This window comes from Schistocerca serialis, chromosome 3 (genome assembly GCF_023864345.2).
Source record: "Schistocerca serialis cubense isolate TAMUIC-IGC-003099 chromosome 3, iqSchSeri2.2, whole genome shotgun sequence".
In the NCBI taxonomy this organism is placed as follows: domain Eukaryota; kingdom Metazoa; phylum Arthropoda; class Insecta; order Orthoptera; family Acrididae; genus Schistocerca; species Schistocerca serialis.
Genome location: NC_064640.1, coordinates 129,827,308 through 129,842,377, shown reverse-complemented (window position 1 = coordinate 129,842,377; position 15,070 = coordinate 129,827,308). Strand labels below are relative to the sequence as shown.

The 15,070-nt window shown below is 45.9% G+C and overlaps 1 protein-coding gene across 1 annotated transcript in view; it reads right to left on the bottom strand.

The window, feature by feature from the left end:
• LOC126469827 (circadian locomoter output cycles protein kaput) overlaps positions 1-15,070 on the bottom strand; it is an 825,094-nt gene that overhangs the window by 274,624 nt on the left and 535,400 nt on the right. Inside the window, exon 3 of the mRNA XM_050097116.1 lies at positions 3,670-3,764. Within this exon, the coding sequence (XP_049953073.1) occupies positions 3,670-3,764 (95 nt within the window). The remainder of the gene's footprint in view (positions 1-3,669; positions 3,765-15,070) is intronic.

Below are 15,070 nucleotides of genomic sequence, written 5' to 3'. Positions count from 1 at the left end.
TTCCCCAAACATTCATATTATTGAGCATATCTGGGATGCCTCGCAACGTGCTGTTCAGAAGAAATCTCCACCCCCTCGTATTCTACGGATTTATGGATAGCCTTGCAGGATTCATGGTGTCAGTTCCCTCCAGCACTACTTCAGACATTAGTTAAGTCCATGCCATGTCGTGTTGCGGCACTTCTGCGTACGCGCGGGGGCCCTACGCCATATTATGCAGGTGTACCAGTTTCTTTGTTTCTTCAGTGTACGTGCTTCAGTTTTACCACATAAATTGTCAAGGATATAAGTTAAGAATTTTGCTTTGGCTATTAATAAACTTTTTCATCGCTAGTTCCTTAATTCTGTGCTATATCCCGACTTTTTGTACTGCGGGTGGTATCTGATAGCCTCACTTTCACCTGTCGTTTCTCCCATTCCGTTGACGTTCTGTATGAACCGAACTTTATGTATTGACCCATCATCGTACATAGAAATGGAGCGTCGACCTAGTTGTCCACTGGGAAGTACGCGATCTGAGAAGAAATTAGCAGATTTTTGTGGCCACACCGTGACGCGCCTGTTCCTGGCAGATGAGAGGGGCATTTGCTGAGCGTTCCGACCCGATAAATCACGGCAGGTCGACAACAAGTTGTTCAGCGCCGCCGAGAGGCCGTCGCGAGTGCGGGTCATTAATCAGCATCCGCGCCGCTTCCGATTCAATCAGGGAACGCGGTCTGTCGATACCCGGCCCAGACATCACAATCGACGCCGAGCCGCCCCACCGGCCGCACACTTACTTAACAGCCTCGCCGCCACTTCTCCACGTCTGCGTATCATACCGTGCATCTTTCAGCAAGTGCCCCTGTTGCGCGTGTTGGGATTATGTCTTTTTTATCTTCTTTTATCCCTTCCCGTTTTAATCTTCCATAGTGCGTCTGTGTGCCAACGCAAACCCGTTCGCGTGTGAAACGTATACATGGACTTTACCTTATTCATTATACAGTACAGCTGTGAGAAAGCCTGTTACAGCATGAATGCGATATTATCTCTCATAAGAAAATGAATTCCTGCTACCAGTCGCTTTAACAATGTTGTTTTGTTTTGATAAAAAGCGAATTCATAACTCCATTAGTACAAGTATTGTTTACATTGACAAAAGCTGTTGTCAATTGCTCAACAGTTGCACGTCTGTTCGCCAGTATACATCTCAGCAACCGTCGTTCAACCCTGTGATGTATGGCCCGTGATGTACCATATTTGCCTCGGCACTAGTTTTGGATAGCGCCATTTTGACATGCGAAGTATGCTTTAACCACGGCGGCACGCAAACTATTTACAAACTTAGCCCTTTCGTATTTCCTTCCACGCTTGACCCGAAAGCCAATGATCATGCCCTTATGGGCGTCTGATAAATCGCTTCCTTTCCGCACTACGACAAAGACTGCACTGTTAACCGCTCGCTCGCTAAAATGACGTGCTCGCTCGCTCGCTAACATGACATGCCATCCTCAGGCACGTGTGGGTGCAGTATTAGCACTTCTTGTGCTTTGCCTGCTAGTCCTGACTGATATGACAGTCGGGGAAGCTTACACATACGATGGTCTTGATAGACGTAGTTCGTCTGGGTTCAGGAGAGGTGACTGACGGAGGAATGCACACACACCCTCGGTTAGAAGGTCGGAACCAGGAGATTTCGGTGGGTCGGGCGGAGGAGATTCGCACCGACGCGAGAGGGAGCCCCAGCCGACTCGAACCCGGATGAGACCACAAAAATATGTTCCCAGTCGGAGGGCGTGAGGACGGGGTGTTTATTGTTGAGATTCAAATCCTTCCTCGAGACCAGAGCACGTAAGGCCGAATTATGCCTGACTGGGCCGTAGGGCTGACGAGGAAGGAGTGGTTTTGGCCTGTCTGGAGGGGTGAAGGGATAGGGATTTTCGTGGTGCAGGTACGTCCAGTCACGAACACCACGACACGCTTTATATGCCATACATTGCTAGTGATGCCACCTGCCGTCAGTGAGAGGTTACTGCCCGCTGACGTCGAACCTAGGTGGTGATCACATAAACGTGTCTGGTTCGTGTAATCGCCTTGGCAGAAGGAGCACTACTGAATTACAAGTGTGAATCGTTAAAACATTTGGAAACCTCTCTGGCCTCCAATTCTTCCCACATCCAAACGGATATGTGAGTAGAAAACGTTTTCAGTCCGGTGTAGAGTTGGTGGGAGTCGTAAGAGTATATTTTGCAGTGGTTCCACTATCGCTCGTCAGAGATGTTATGTAAAGTATGTTCACCAAAACGAGGCCGACGTCGAAAAAGAAGAGCATTTTCACCTACAAATTGCAATTCTTCACTGAAAGGTCGATAACTATTCGCCTTATTCTCTTCAAGAAAAGAGTAATACGGCTATAAAGATTTTTCGATTTTAACAGTCGGAGACAAGAAACTGAACATTTTCTCCGTGCCTTACGACCACCTCATCGATGAGACGTTAACCTTTGCGTATTCCTGTTCTTGTCTTCGTTTGAAAAGTCGCATAGTTTTTTTATGGGCTTACCGAGCAGCTAATTTCTGATAAAATTTAACGTGTTACATCGACATAGCTATAGATTCCATTTTATCAGCAATGAGCTACAAATCTAGTATATGCGTTATATGAATCATTATCTTTCAAATATATTTCGTCAACTTGTAGAATGAAAAAGATTTGCGAAGATCCGGGCTGCTTACAAAGTGTGCTCCCTAACGTCTATCCCATTTGCGGGGAAAATTATTCGTATCGGGATGAATTAGAAACTTATAAGAGAAACTCAGTTCTTGGAAAACAATTTGTCACGTAAATCACAGGTTTTATTTTTAACGTCTGCAATGCACGGATCTAAGGGGGAGGGGAATGGGGTACTGAAAGCACCCCCCCCCCCCCCTCCCCCGAACCCCTATAATATTTTCTTACAAATGTTTACATTTTTGATATAACAGTTTCCAAGTTTCTAAGATAATTAGCGGAAAATAAACCAGCATAAGAACTGTAAATAGCAAGGAAGTCTAGAAAATTACTAGCGCTGTCTAACACAGGACACTTTTCAGATCCTCGCTTGAGAGCTAGCCTACGTGGATGTGCTTGCGCCGACGGGCTTCGGACGGTACGTAAAAGTGCCATTCACAGACTGATCTTCCAGCTGCCAACAACAAAGTCGGTGCAGTACTTGAGTCTGCAGGTAGAGCCGACAGACTACAGGTGGTTGAGTTAGGCGTGACAGAAAGGGAAGTCCCTCCTCTAAGGAAGTAATAAGAGAAACACTGACTCTCCTCACCATAGCTGGAAACGACTGAAAGAAACACCACTCATTTACAGGCTCGCATAGCCATATCTGCAGGTCTGTGTTCACATCGTCGTGCTGAGTAAAATACTGATAATGGTGCAATGTACACTTCGATTTTAGGCCGTGTTAATTATTATTCTTGTAAGCTGCGCTGAAACGATAGGCTAAGGATTGATACAAAAATTATCGCAATGTTTAAAAAAATTATATTTTATTACAATTATTAAATTCTAGGGAACTGTGTTACGTTAAAATTGGGAGTGACAGGGAGCTACAGTTGGAGCGGTCGTGGATTTTGAGGGAGGAGAAATTAAGAAACTACGATCCGTCGCAGAATGTAGACTAGTGTTGGACAGACTTACCTGAAGAAACATGTCGCCGTCCAAAGGCGAGTGGTCGTAGGCGGTCAGGTCCCTGTTGCGGTACTGAGAGTCTTCTTTGTCCTTGTGCATTACAACTGCAACATACAAAAATACGTCTTATCAGCTCACTTCCAAGTTGCACATAGAAATGCTGAAAAAATTCCAGCTAATGAAGAGTTTAATGAACAAAGAAGTGGTATCTGAGGTGTTAAAGGTTACAGGTAGAGGGAAGTGCCACAGTGGTGGGAAACTCTATCACAATAAGCGAACTTGATGCCAAATTTAACGTCAACATCTGATGGACTATCATAAACAGTCACATGTTATAACTGCACGGGTCACTGCCGTTAGGATTCCGTGAAGGCCCAAGGGATGTCCACCGACCGCCGTGTCATCCTCTACCTTGCGGTGTCATCAGGGTGAAGGGTGGTTATTATTAAACTTTCGCTATTTGAGAGGGCCTCCATGAAAAACGAGTGACCTTAGAACACCGAAACTTCGCGGAAACATTTGTAAGGACAGGCGGAAGAGAGATAACGAATAAAGCATTGAAAGAAAAGCATGTTAATTTCTTAATGAGAGGGTAACATTTGTTAACTGTTTACCGTATTTACGTTCCAGGTTGCAATCGTTGCTCAGTCTGACGGCTATCTGCATCCACCACAGCATGGAACCGCACTAGAGATGGCTCTACTACTGCCCGAAACAACGGTGGACCATGGAATGATCAGCTTGTCGTTACACAGAAAGTGGACAGCTTGAAGATCCCACATAGCGTCCAGCATTCTCAGCCACGGCAACAGTAACTTCTTCAACTGTGAGCCAACTGACGGTCGGCCACTCCCAAGAGCAATTCCCAAATCACCAGTTAATTCGAACTTCCGAATCATGTTCATCAACACCGGTGCGGAAAGAGGACCTCTCCGCATTCCTTTAATGCGACGATACTGGCGAACAGCACCAGCACTATTGCTGTTGCTTTGATAAAACAGCTGTGCAAAGTAAAGCTCAGCGGTTCTAGGCGCTTCAGTCTGGAACCGGGCGACCGCTACGGTCGCAGGTTCGAATTCTGCCTCGGGCATGGATGTGTGTGATGTCCTTAGGTTAGTTACGTTTAAGCAGTTCTAAGTTTTAGGGGACTGATGACATCAGGTGTTAAATCCCGCCGGCCGCGGTGGCCGTGCGGTTCTGGCGCTGCAGTCTGGAACCGCGGGACTGCTACGGTCGCAGGTTCGAATCCTGCCTCGGGCATGGATGTGTGTGATGTCCTTAGGTTAGTTAGGTTTAAGTAGTTCTACGTTCTAGGGGACTGATGACCTAAGATGTTAAGTGCCATAGTGCTCAGAGCCATTTGAACCATTTGTTAAATCCCATATTCAGAGCCATTTGAACCATCACCTTGTCCAGACCCATGTTAACTGTCTGCAACTATAATGTCCACTGCTGCTTGTGTTTCCACCTTATGTCGCCGTACCAGTACCGTCGCCTAACGATAAGTCTTGACACTAAAACTACTAACAACGCCAATCCTGCAGCACGCATTCTGCATGTCATTCCTGTAAAGCTAGGAATCTGTACGGTAAAGGGCTTTCTGTTTACACTGCCTCAAATAGCGAAAGTTTAATTACAACCATTCCGTAAACTAGGCACCAAACTCCGTGATGTAAATTTCTTCGATTACCCAGATTCGAACTGGTTACCCCTGGGTCGACGACCATCGTACCGCCGTATATCAGTCTTATCCGATACGGAGTAATCTCGAAGTGTTAATTGATCCACTGCGCAATCTCATTAGAATAATGGTGGAATATGGGGGGGTGGGGGGAGTTACGAAACAAAGGATAGGTTGTTGACGGAATCACTTTGGATTCCCGGGGAGCGATTCAGGAGAAAAAGGCCATGAAAAATGTGACTCAGAGTAAGCGAAAAGGGATGAAGTTTCCTCTGTTTGTTCTCTTATTCTCGTTACTTCGCAGTTTATACTTGGGCAGTTCTCGCCTTGACACAATATTCCCTCCCGGTACACCCCTCGGCGTCTACGGGGATGGAACCACACGATTGCGTGTGTAAATTTGTTCGGGGCAGTTCTTGGCGGGGCGGCGTAATTATTCTATCGGAAGCAGGTTACCGGCGGCAAACACGGCGCTGCCCGTCAGTCGTGGCTGCTGCTGGTGCTGAGTCATCGCACCAATTAACATGTCTCACTAACGCGCCATAAACGGGCTTTTACCCGCGCATTTGGCCCTTGTGACAACAGGGGCAGCGTGTGAATTAACCACTGCGTGCGTTTTGTTGGCGACTGTGATACGGCCAGTCACCACGTCCCGGCCGAAAGAGGTGCAAACTTTTATAGTTGTGAGCGCAACACTTTTTTACTTTAGCTCAATCCTGACTAAATCCGCGAAATAGCACTACTCCACATGGCTCTTTACTATTCATCGTCCGTTCAGTCGCGTAGCTCGTATCGGATTTTCCACACAGTCTCCTATGTTCTTCTTCCATCTTTTTTTTTTATTTCCTCTCATTCTGGTTTCGGCAAGCTCCTGGTACTCGCAGTGAATTTTTCGTGGTAGGAGGACTTGAACGGGGATGCACTCGGTCTTGTGAGGCACATTGAAGAGATACTTGAGTGAGAAGTGGCGGCTTCAACGTCTGGAAAGCCGACAACGACCGGGAGAGCGGAGTGCTGACCTGTGCCCGTACATAACCCGCACGACGTCAGTTGGCTGAAGGGTCAGACGGCAGCCGGTCAGCATGGCGGTGTCGTCTGGGCCTGCTCACGGAGTTACTTTACTTTTCTACAGGGTGTTACAAAAAGGTACGGCCAAACTTTCAGGAAACATTCCTCACACGCAAAGAAAGAAAATATGTTATGTGGACATGTGTCCGGAAACGCTTACTTTCCATGTTAGAGCTCATTTTATTACTTCTCTTCAAATCACATTAATCATGGAATGGAAACACACAGCAACAGAACGTACCAGCGTGACTTCAAACACTTTGTTACAGGAAATGTTCAAAATGTCCTCCGTTAGCGAGGATACATGCATCCACCCTCCATCGCATGGAATCCCTGATACGCTGATGCAGCCCTGGAGAATGGCGTATTGTATCACAGCCGTCCACAATACGAGCACGAAGAGCCTCTACATTTGGTACCGGGGTTGCGTAGACAAGAGCTTTCAAATGCCCCCATAAATGAAAGTCAAGATGGTAGAGGTCAGGAGAGCGTGGAGGCCATGGAGTTGGTCCGCCTCTACCGATCCATCAGTCAACGAATCTGTTGTTGAGAAGCGTACGAACACTTCGACTGAAATGTGCAGGAACTCCATCGTGCATGAACCACATGTTGTGTCGTACTTGTAAAGGCACATGTTCTAGCAGCACAGGTGGAGTATCCCGTATGAAATCATGATAACGTGCTCCATTGAGCGTAGGTGGAAGAACATGAGGCCCAATCAAGACATCACCAACAATGCCTGCCCAAACGTTCATAGAAAATCTGTGTTGATGACGTGATTGCACAACTGCGTGCGGTTTCTCGTCAGCCCACACATGTTGATTGTGAAAATTTACAATTTGATCACGTTGGAATGAAGCCTCATCCGTAAAGAGAACATTTGCACTGAAATGAGGATTGACACATTGTTGGATGAAGCATTCGCAGAAGTGTACCCGTGGAGGCCAATCAGCTGCTGATAGTGCCTGCACACGCTGTACATGGTACGGAAACAACTGGTTCTCCCGTAGCACTCTCCATACAGTGACGTGGGCAACGTTACCTTGTACAACAGCAACTTCTCTGACGCTGACATTAGGGTTATCGTCAACTGCACGAAGAATTGCCTCGTCCATTGCAGGTGTGCTCGTCGTTCTAGGTCTTCCCCAGTCGCGAGTCATAGGCTGGAATGTTCCGTGCTCCCTATAAGACGCCGATAAATTGCTTCGAACGTCTTCCTGTCGGGACACCTTCGTTCTGGAAATCTGTCTCGATACAAACGTACCGCGCCACGGTTATTGCCCCTTCCTAATCCATACATCAAATGGGCATCTGCCAACTCCGCATTTGTAAACATTGCACTGACTGCAAAATCACGTTGATGCTACGTACTGATGTGCTTGATGCTAGTACTGTGGAGCAATGAGTCGCATGTCAACACAAGCACCGAAGTCATCATTACCTTCCTTCAATTGGGCCAACTGGCGGTGAATCGAGGAAGTACCGTACATACCGACGAAACAAAAATGAGCTCTAACATGGAAATTAAGCGTTTCCGGAGACATGTCCACATAACATTTTTTCTTTATTTGTGTGTGAAGAAAGTTTCCTGAAAGTTTGGCCGTACCTTTTTGTAACACCCTGTATATTACGTAGCTGGAAGTGACTCATGCCTCACTGAGAATATGGACATTAGCTAATATCACTCACACACGTATACACAGAACCACTATACTCCTCTTAGAGTTTACTACGACATGCGAGCATACAAGGAGAGTCAGCTGCCCCTATCGATGACGTTTTATGGAACCCGCAATGTTACATCTGCCTTCTAAAATCACGCGCGAGATTTTCATATTCTCTCTCTCGCTACGCGCAAACTATTAGTCTTACAGAAAAAAGTGAACAGCAAATTTAATCTTCAGCAGCAGCAGTTGTATACATCAAAACAATCAGCAATAAGTTGCGCAAAGGAAATTTTATTTTCCTAACCGGTTCCTGGGACTTACCGCCCTCAGTGCCCTTCTCGCAAATAATGCTAGTTAAAACCGTCTGTAGTAGGGCGCTAAGTATCTGAAACCGGTTAGGGAAATAAGATTTATTGTATGCAACTGGTTGCTGGTTATTTCGATATGTAGTTAAGATTTCTACATTACATTTACTACAAAAAAAGGTCTTGTTCTTTTTTCTGGGGGACTAATAGTTTGCGTGTAGAAAGCGAGGGAAAATGAAAATCTAGGGCGCGGTTTTTGGAGATCAGATATGACATTGTGAGCTGCATAAAAAGACATCGGTAGGGGCAGCTGAATCAGTCTGTAAATTTATGAGGAGATTACTATGAATTTTATTTGCAGTTATAGTTAAAGGTTTACAGTGATCGGTCTCTCTCATCATATCGTATATGACTCATCCGCGGAAGCTAAACTTATCTTTCTCCATGTTAACAGCATTCTGATATTACACGATATGCAAGGGGGCTGCCTTTGCTGAATTTTGTGTGCATGCTTTCCATAAGTATCATGCCCTGTTAGACAGTAAATCATCATGTAATCCGGTGTGACTTGGTTCATTCTCTTACGCTCTCTGATGTTGGATAAAATTTTATATATTCTCCAGTTCTTATCAAGGTCATTCCTTTTACTCCCATACGTGGTCGTTCCTGCGTCACAACCTGTACTCGTACACACTGAAACACGTATGTTGTGTGACGGCGATGGCGAGGCATTGCAGAGCATTTAAAATAATATCTTTAAAATTTCGGTGGGGAGGTTACAACACATTATGTAATTCCCGTACAGGGGAGACATTTTAATTGAAAGTCACTGTCTGGTATCGGCGGATAAATACGATATTGCAGTGTTGATAGACAGAGCGATGCAATGTTCCTTTGTAGCAAAAAATCTCGACAAAGCCTTGACTGAATTATATCAAATATTTACACGATGCTCTACTAAACGTTTGAGCAGACGTAAGCTATATGTCTTTTTTTACTACACATAGCCTATAAATATACACTCCTGGAAATTGAAATAAGAACACCGTGAATTCATTGTCCCAGGAAGGGGAAACTTTATTGACACATTCCTGGGGTCAGATACATCACATGATCACACTGACAGAACCACAGGCACATAGACACAGGCAACAGAGCATGCACAATGTCGGCACTAGTACAGTGTATATCCACCTTTCGCAGCAATGCAGGCTGCTATTCTCCCATGGAGACGATCGTAGAGATGCTGGATGTAGTCCTGTGGAACGGCTTGCCATGCCATTTCCACCTGGCGCCTCAGTTGGACCAGCGTTCGTGCTGGACGTGCAGACCGCGTGAGACGACGCTTCATCCAGTCCCAAACATGCTCAATGGGGGACAGATCCGGAGATCTTGCTGGCCTGGGTAGTTGACTTACACCTTCTAGAGCACGTTGGGTGGCACAGGATACATGCGGACGTGCATTGTCCTGTTGGAACAGCAAGTTCCCTTGCCGGTCTAGGAATGGTAGAACGATGGGTTCGATGACGGTTTGGATGTACCGTGCACTATTCAGTGTCCCCTCGACGATCACCAGTGGTGTACGGCCAGTGTAGGAGATCGCTCCCCACACCATGATGCCGGGTGTTGGCCCTGTGTGCCTCGGTCGTATGCAGTCCTGATTGTGGCGCTCACCTGCACGGCGCCAAACACGCATACGACCATCATTGGCACCAAGGCAGAAGCGACTCTCATCGCTGAAGACGACACGTCTCCATTCGTCCCTCCATTCACGCCTGTCGCGACAGCGCTGGAGGCGGGCTGCACGATGTTGGGGCGTGAGCGGAAGACGGCCTAACGGTGTGCGGGACCGTAGCCCAGCTTCATGGAGACGGTTGCGAATGGTCCTCGCCGATACCCCAGGAGCAACAGTGTCCCTAATTTGCTGGGAAGTGGCGGTGCGGTCCCCTACGGCACTGCGTAGGATCCTACGGTCTTGGCGTGCATCCGTGCGTCGCTGCGGTCCGGTCCCAGGTCGACGGGCACGTGCACCTTCCGCCGACCACTGGCGACAACATCGATGTACTGTGGAGACCTCACGCCCCACGTGCTGAGCAATACGGCGGTACGTCCACCCGGCCTCCCGCATGCCCACTATACGCCCTCGCTCAAAGTCCGTCAACTGCACATACGGTTCACGTCCACGCTGTCGCGGCATGCTACCAGTGTTAAAGACTGCGATGGAGCTCCGTATGCCACGGCAAACTGGCTGACACTGACGGCGGCGGTGCACAAATGCTGCGCAGCTAGCGCCATTCGACGGCCAACACCGCGGTTCCTGGTGTGTCCGCTGTGCCGTGCGTGTGATCATTGCTTGTACAGCCCTCTCGCAGTGTCCGGAGCAAGTATGGTGGGTCTGACACACCGGTGTCAATGTGTTCTTTTTTCCATTTCCAGGAGTGTATATTCTCCAGTTCTTATCAAGGTCATTCCTTTTACTTCCATACGTGGTCGTTCCTGCGTCACAACCTGTACTCGTACACACATTATGTAATTCCCGTACTAGGGAGACATTTTAATTGAAAGTCACTGTCTGGTATCGGCGGATAAATACGATATTGCAGTGTTGTTAGACAGGGCGATGCAATGTTCCTTTGTAGCAAAAAATCTCGACAAAGCCTTGACTGATTTATATCAAATATTTACACGATGCTCTACTAAGCGTTTGAGCAGACGTAAGCTATATGTCTTTTTATACTACACATAGCCTATAAATATATATTAACGTACAAAGGTGAAACGTTGTTAAAAGAAATCTCGAAAATTCTTTACTGATTTACTTCAAATTTTTACACGATAGTCCAATGAAGAGTCTGGCAGATATAAACTACATATTTTTTAAGCGACGATGGACAGATTTTCTGTTAAAACCGACTGTGAAAAAGAAATTGATATACTACGAAAATACACGGTTTCGTTTTCTTCCTCGAAACAGTTTTAGCTTGTATATATTTTGGCATATGATTAGAATAGAACTACGGAATCTGGATCGTCGGGAAGTTTGTAGTCTTACTCGTTTGGGGATTAAAAGTATGCGAGATAATGTCACTGCAGGTAATATCCTCAGAGTCCAGCATGCCCCATCTACAGGTATATGCTCTTGGCAAACGTTCCACGTACGACCTAAGAAATACGTGCTGATGTTCCATTACGACGGTATGCTCCAACTGAAAATGTGGCGTGCATTCAACCAGCATGTAGGACACAATGTCCACATGCAGTTAAACTACAGTTTTGTACAGATAATATTACTTACACACAACAAAACATGCGATGCAGCGATCATTTTCCTGAAGTGTGTATAGTGCTTTGGTTGAACTGCCTGTGGTGAAAAGAACCTAGCGTTTGTCGCTCGGAAAATTTTTCCTACTATACTAGAACGGACGTTTCTGGAAGCATTAAGGGGTTTTAATATCAGTAATGGGGCACTACTGCAACGAAGCATTCATTTAATGATACGCTCAGCGCTGAAACTGGCAGCGCAACCTTTTTTTATATTTGTACAAAGGTGGTCGGCGTGTGAATTGAGCGGAGTGGCGCGGAGCCGTTCGGGAAGCGTCGGCGGTTGTCGGCCGCTATCGGAAGCATCTGGCCCCTCCCCTTACGCGTTTGCAGCGCCCTTAATGAGAACGGCTGCGTCATTGTTTCTGCTCGCCGACTGCGTCATTGATTCACTCATTATCTGATCTCCGGCGCATTATTTAAAAACAGAGTTCACGGGGTGGGGAACCCGCCGCGTACTCATAAAAACAGCCCACCTCTGCCGCATACGTTAGTTTCCTAAAAATATACGCGGGGCGAGTGACAGAGCGGCGGTAGGGAAGGGTCGGTCACTGTAGATTAATCTTCATGATTGAGCTTTCAGAGTTTGCTGGCTTCCCTAATGGAATATTGATCCGCCGAGAGATTTGTTACGTACGTGCGCTTCCAAGTGTGTTTAAGAACACCGTTGGCAGCGAGAGACTCGGGTTGACAGCCAATCAAGGGGACACTGTCGAGCGTGCTGGCCTCACAAACGCCACTTGGAGTAAGAGTTTAACCGGACGTTGTAAGCTATATACCCCTCTTTAACTCACATGCATGCCTGAACACGAATGTCTCCAACAGAAGTGGTTTATCAGGCGGCTTGCTGAGAAGTAGTGCCTCCGACTTTTAATACAAAAACTCGTAAATATTTTGAAATGAAACAAACTCTATTAACATTCTACATCTTTATTCTTCATGTATACACATTTATTTCTCAACGTAGTCACTCTGGCGACGAGCACATGTTTCCTAACGAGAGGCCAGTTTGTTGATACCGTTATCGCAGAATGTTTGACATTTTTGACGGAGCCGGAACCTCACCTCTGTTTGCACCGCTGCATCACTATCAACGTGAAGTCCTCGAGGGTGTTATTTAAGTTTTGGAAACAGATGGAGATCTGATGGGGCCAAGTCGGGGCTGTATGGAGGATGATCAATGACAGTTGACCCAAGGTGTCAGACTGTTGCAAATGTCGCAGCGGTCGTGTGTGGTCTGGCACTGTCATGGTGAAGAAGAGGGTGTTCCACCTGCGTACGAAGTCTTCGAATTACAAACTCGATTACAGCAAGCTGTTTCTCACGCACCGACATATTCCGTTACTCACCGCACACTACGCTTCAGAGGCCCCTAGCAGTAGAAAGAGGCAAATTTGTAGACATGAAGAATAAACATGTAGAATGTTAATAGCACTTGTTTCATTTAAAAAACTTTAAGACTTTTCACGTAAAAAATTCGTAAGCATTACTTTTCAGCACCCCCTCGTACGTTTGCCAAGCTCTCTGTCTGTACAGGGAGTTTTCTACAGTCGTCCAAACTAATCGTAGAATGTGTCGCGTAAATAAAAAAGAATTGAGGAGCCTGTCGTTTTGGGGGGGGGGGGGGGGGGTAACAGAGAAAGCTCGGATCAGGAGACAGTTTATTGTCGAGCCTGCTTTTGTGAAAGTCCCTGAAGATTATTCTGAGACCTAGCGAACCGTTCATTCATTTAGCCATAAAATTCTCGAGAAGAGCGTCTCAGAACAAAACGAAACGGTTGGACTGTACGTCAGATGTCCGGCATTATGTGATCTTCTCGTTGTTTTGCAGGTAGCTTTGGAGTCAGAAACAATCCAAATAATACACGACGCTGGTGTAAGTGAACAGGATGGCACAAGAGAGAAAGTCGTGTGGGACCGCATAAAAACAGCGAAAACTCTGTTCACCCTCCACCTCATACCCCCCAAAAATCGTCATGGGTATAATCATTTGTACTACGAATGTAATTGAGCTGAGGTGCTTCATGAAGTCAAGATCGTTGGTTTTCCACTTACGGCTATGATCCATGTGGAGGGTTATAAAACTACTGTAGGCTGCCATAGATTACCATAAGTAAGCGTAGAATACGGTAGTTTTCCTAGTACCTTGGCCAATTAAAGTCGGCCGGCCGAAGTGGCCGTGCGATTCTAGGCGCTGCAGTCTGGAACCGCGAGACCGCTACGGTCGCAGGTTCGAATCCTGCCTCGGGCATGGATGTGTGTGCTGTCCTTAGGTTAGTTAGGTTTAACTAGTTCTAAGTTCTAGGGGACTAATGACCTCAGAAGTTGAGTCCCATAGTGCTCAGAGCCATTTGAACCATTTTGAATTAAAGTCGTACCCGCATTACCTGTAAGTTAAGTGTGTTGCGTACGTATTGGGCGTTACCTCATAAGGAACGCTTTCCTTACGTATGCGATCAGTGTCTTAATAGATTCCCCTACAAACTGTAAGTGGTAAACCGTCTAGGAAATGAATGAAAAATAAACAGTATGTATAGCAAAATCCAGCTTGTTTGTGTTTAATTTAGATTTTATTCGAAAATTGTTGATTTTATACGTGAAACGGTGGGATGTTGTTGTAACAATGAGGAAAACCATACAGATTTATCATACAACGTTAGAAAACGCTATTTCCTCAACAAAAAGGAAAAGAACCTCAAAACCAAAGCCGGCAATCCGTGGCCGAGCGGTTCTAGACGCTTCAGTCCGGAACCGCGCTGCTGCCACGGCCACAGGTTCGAATCCTGCCTCGGGCATGGTTGTGTGTGATGCCCTTAGGTTAGTTAGGTTTAAGTAGTTCTTAGTCTAGGGGACTGATGACCTCAGATGTTAACTCCCAAAGTGCTTAGAGCTATTTGAACCATTTTTTTTTTCAAAACCAAAAATAAATCAAACATCGCTTCAGTACTTCGCCGACGTTCATAAAACATGTGCCTGTTATTCATAAATAACTGTCGCATTTATCAATAATAACAGGAAACTCTTGCCTTTTATCATGATGAAGAACGTTTTATTGAGTGCAAATTAACAACAATAATTATATATATGTAGGTTTATGGATGCAAATTGTACTTTCATTAAAAGTTATTGCTTTGGTTACGTACAAGCGCAGAAGTTACGCGATCAACTTATTTTTATTACTTATCAAACGCAATTTATATTCTATGATATAAAATACACAACAAACTAACACCGAGTGGGATGCGGTTCTAATTACATGCAAAACAACCAACTAAACAAACAACAAACAGAGAAAAATCTTCGAGTCCCAGTTTCTCTCTTACACACTCATGTTTCTTTCTCTACTAATGCTACCAATACTGCCGGTA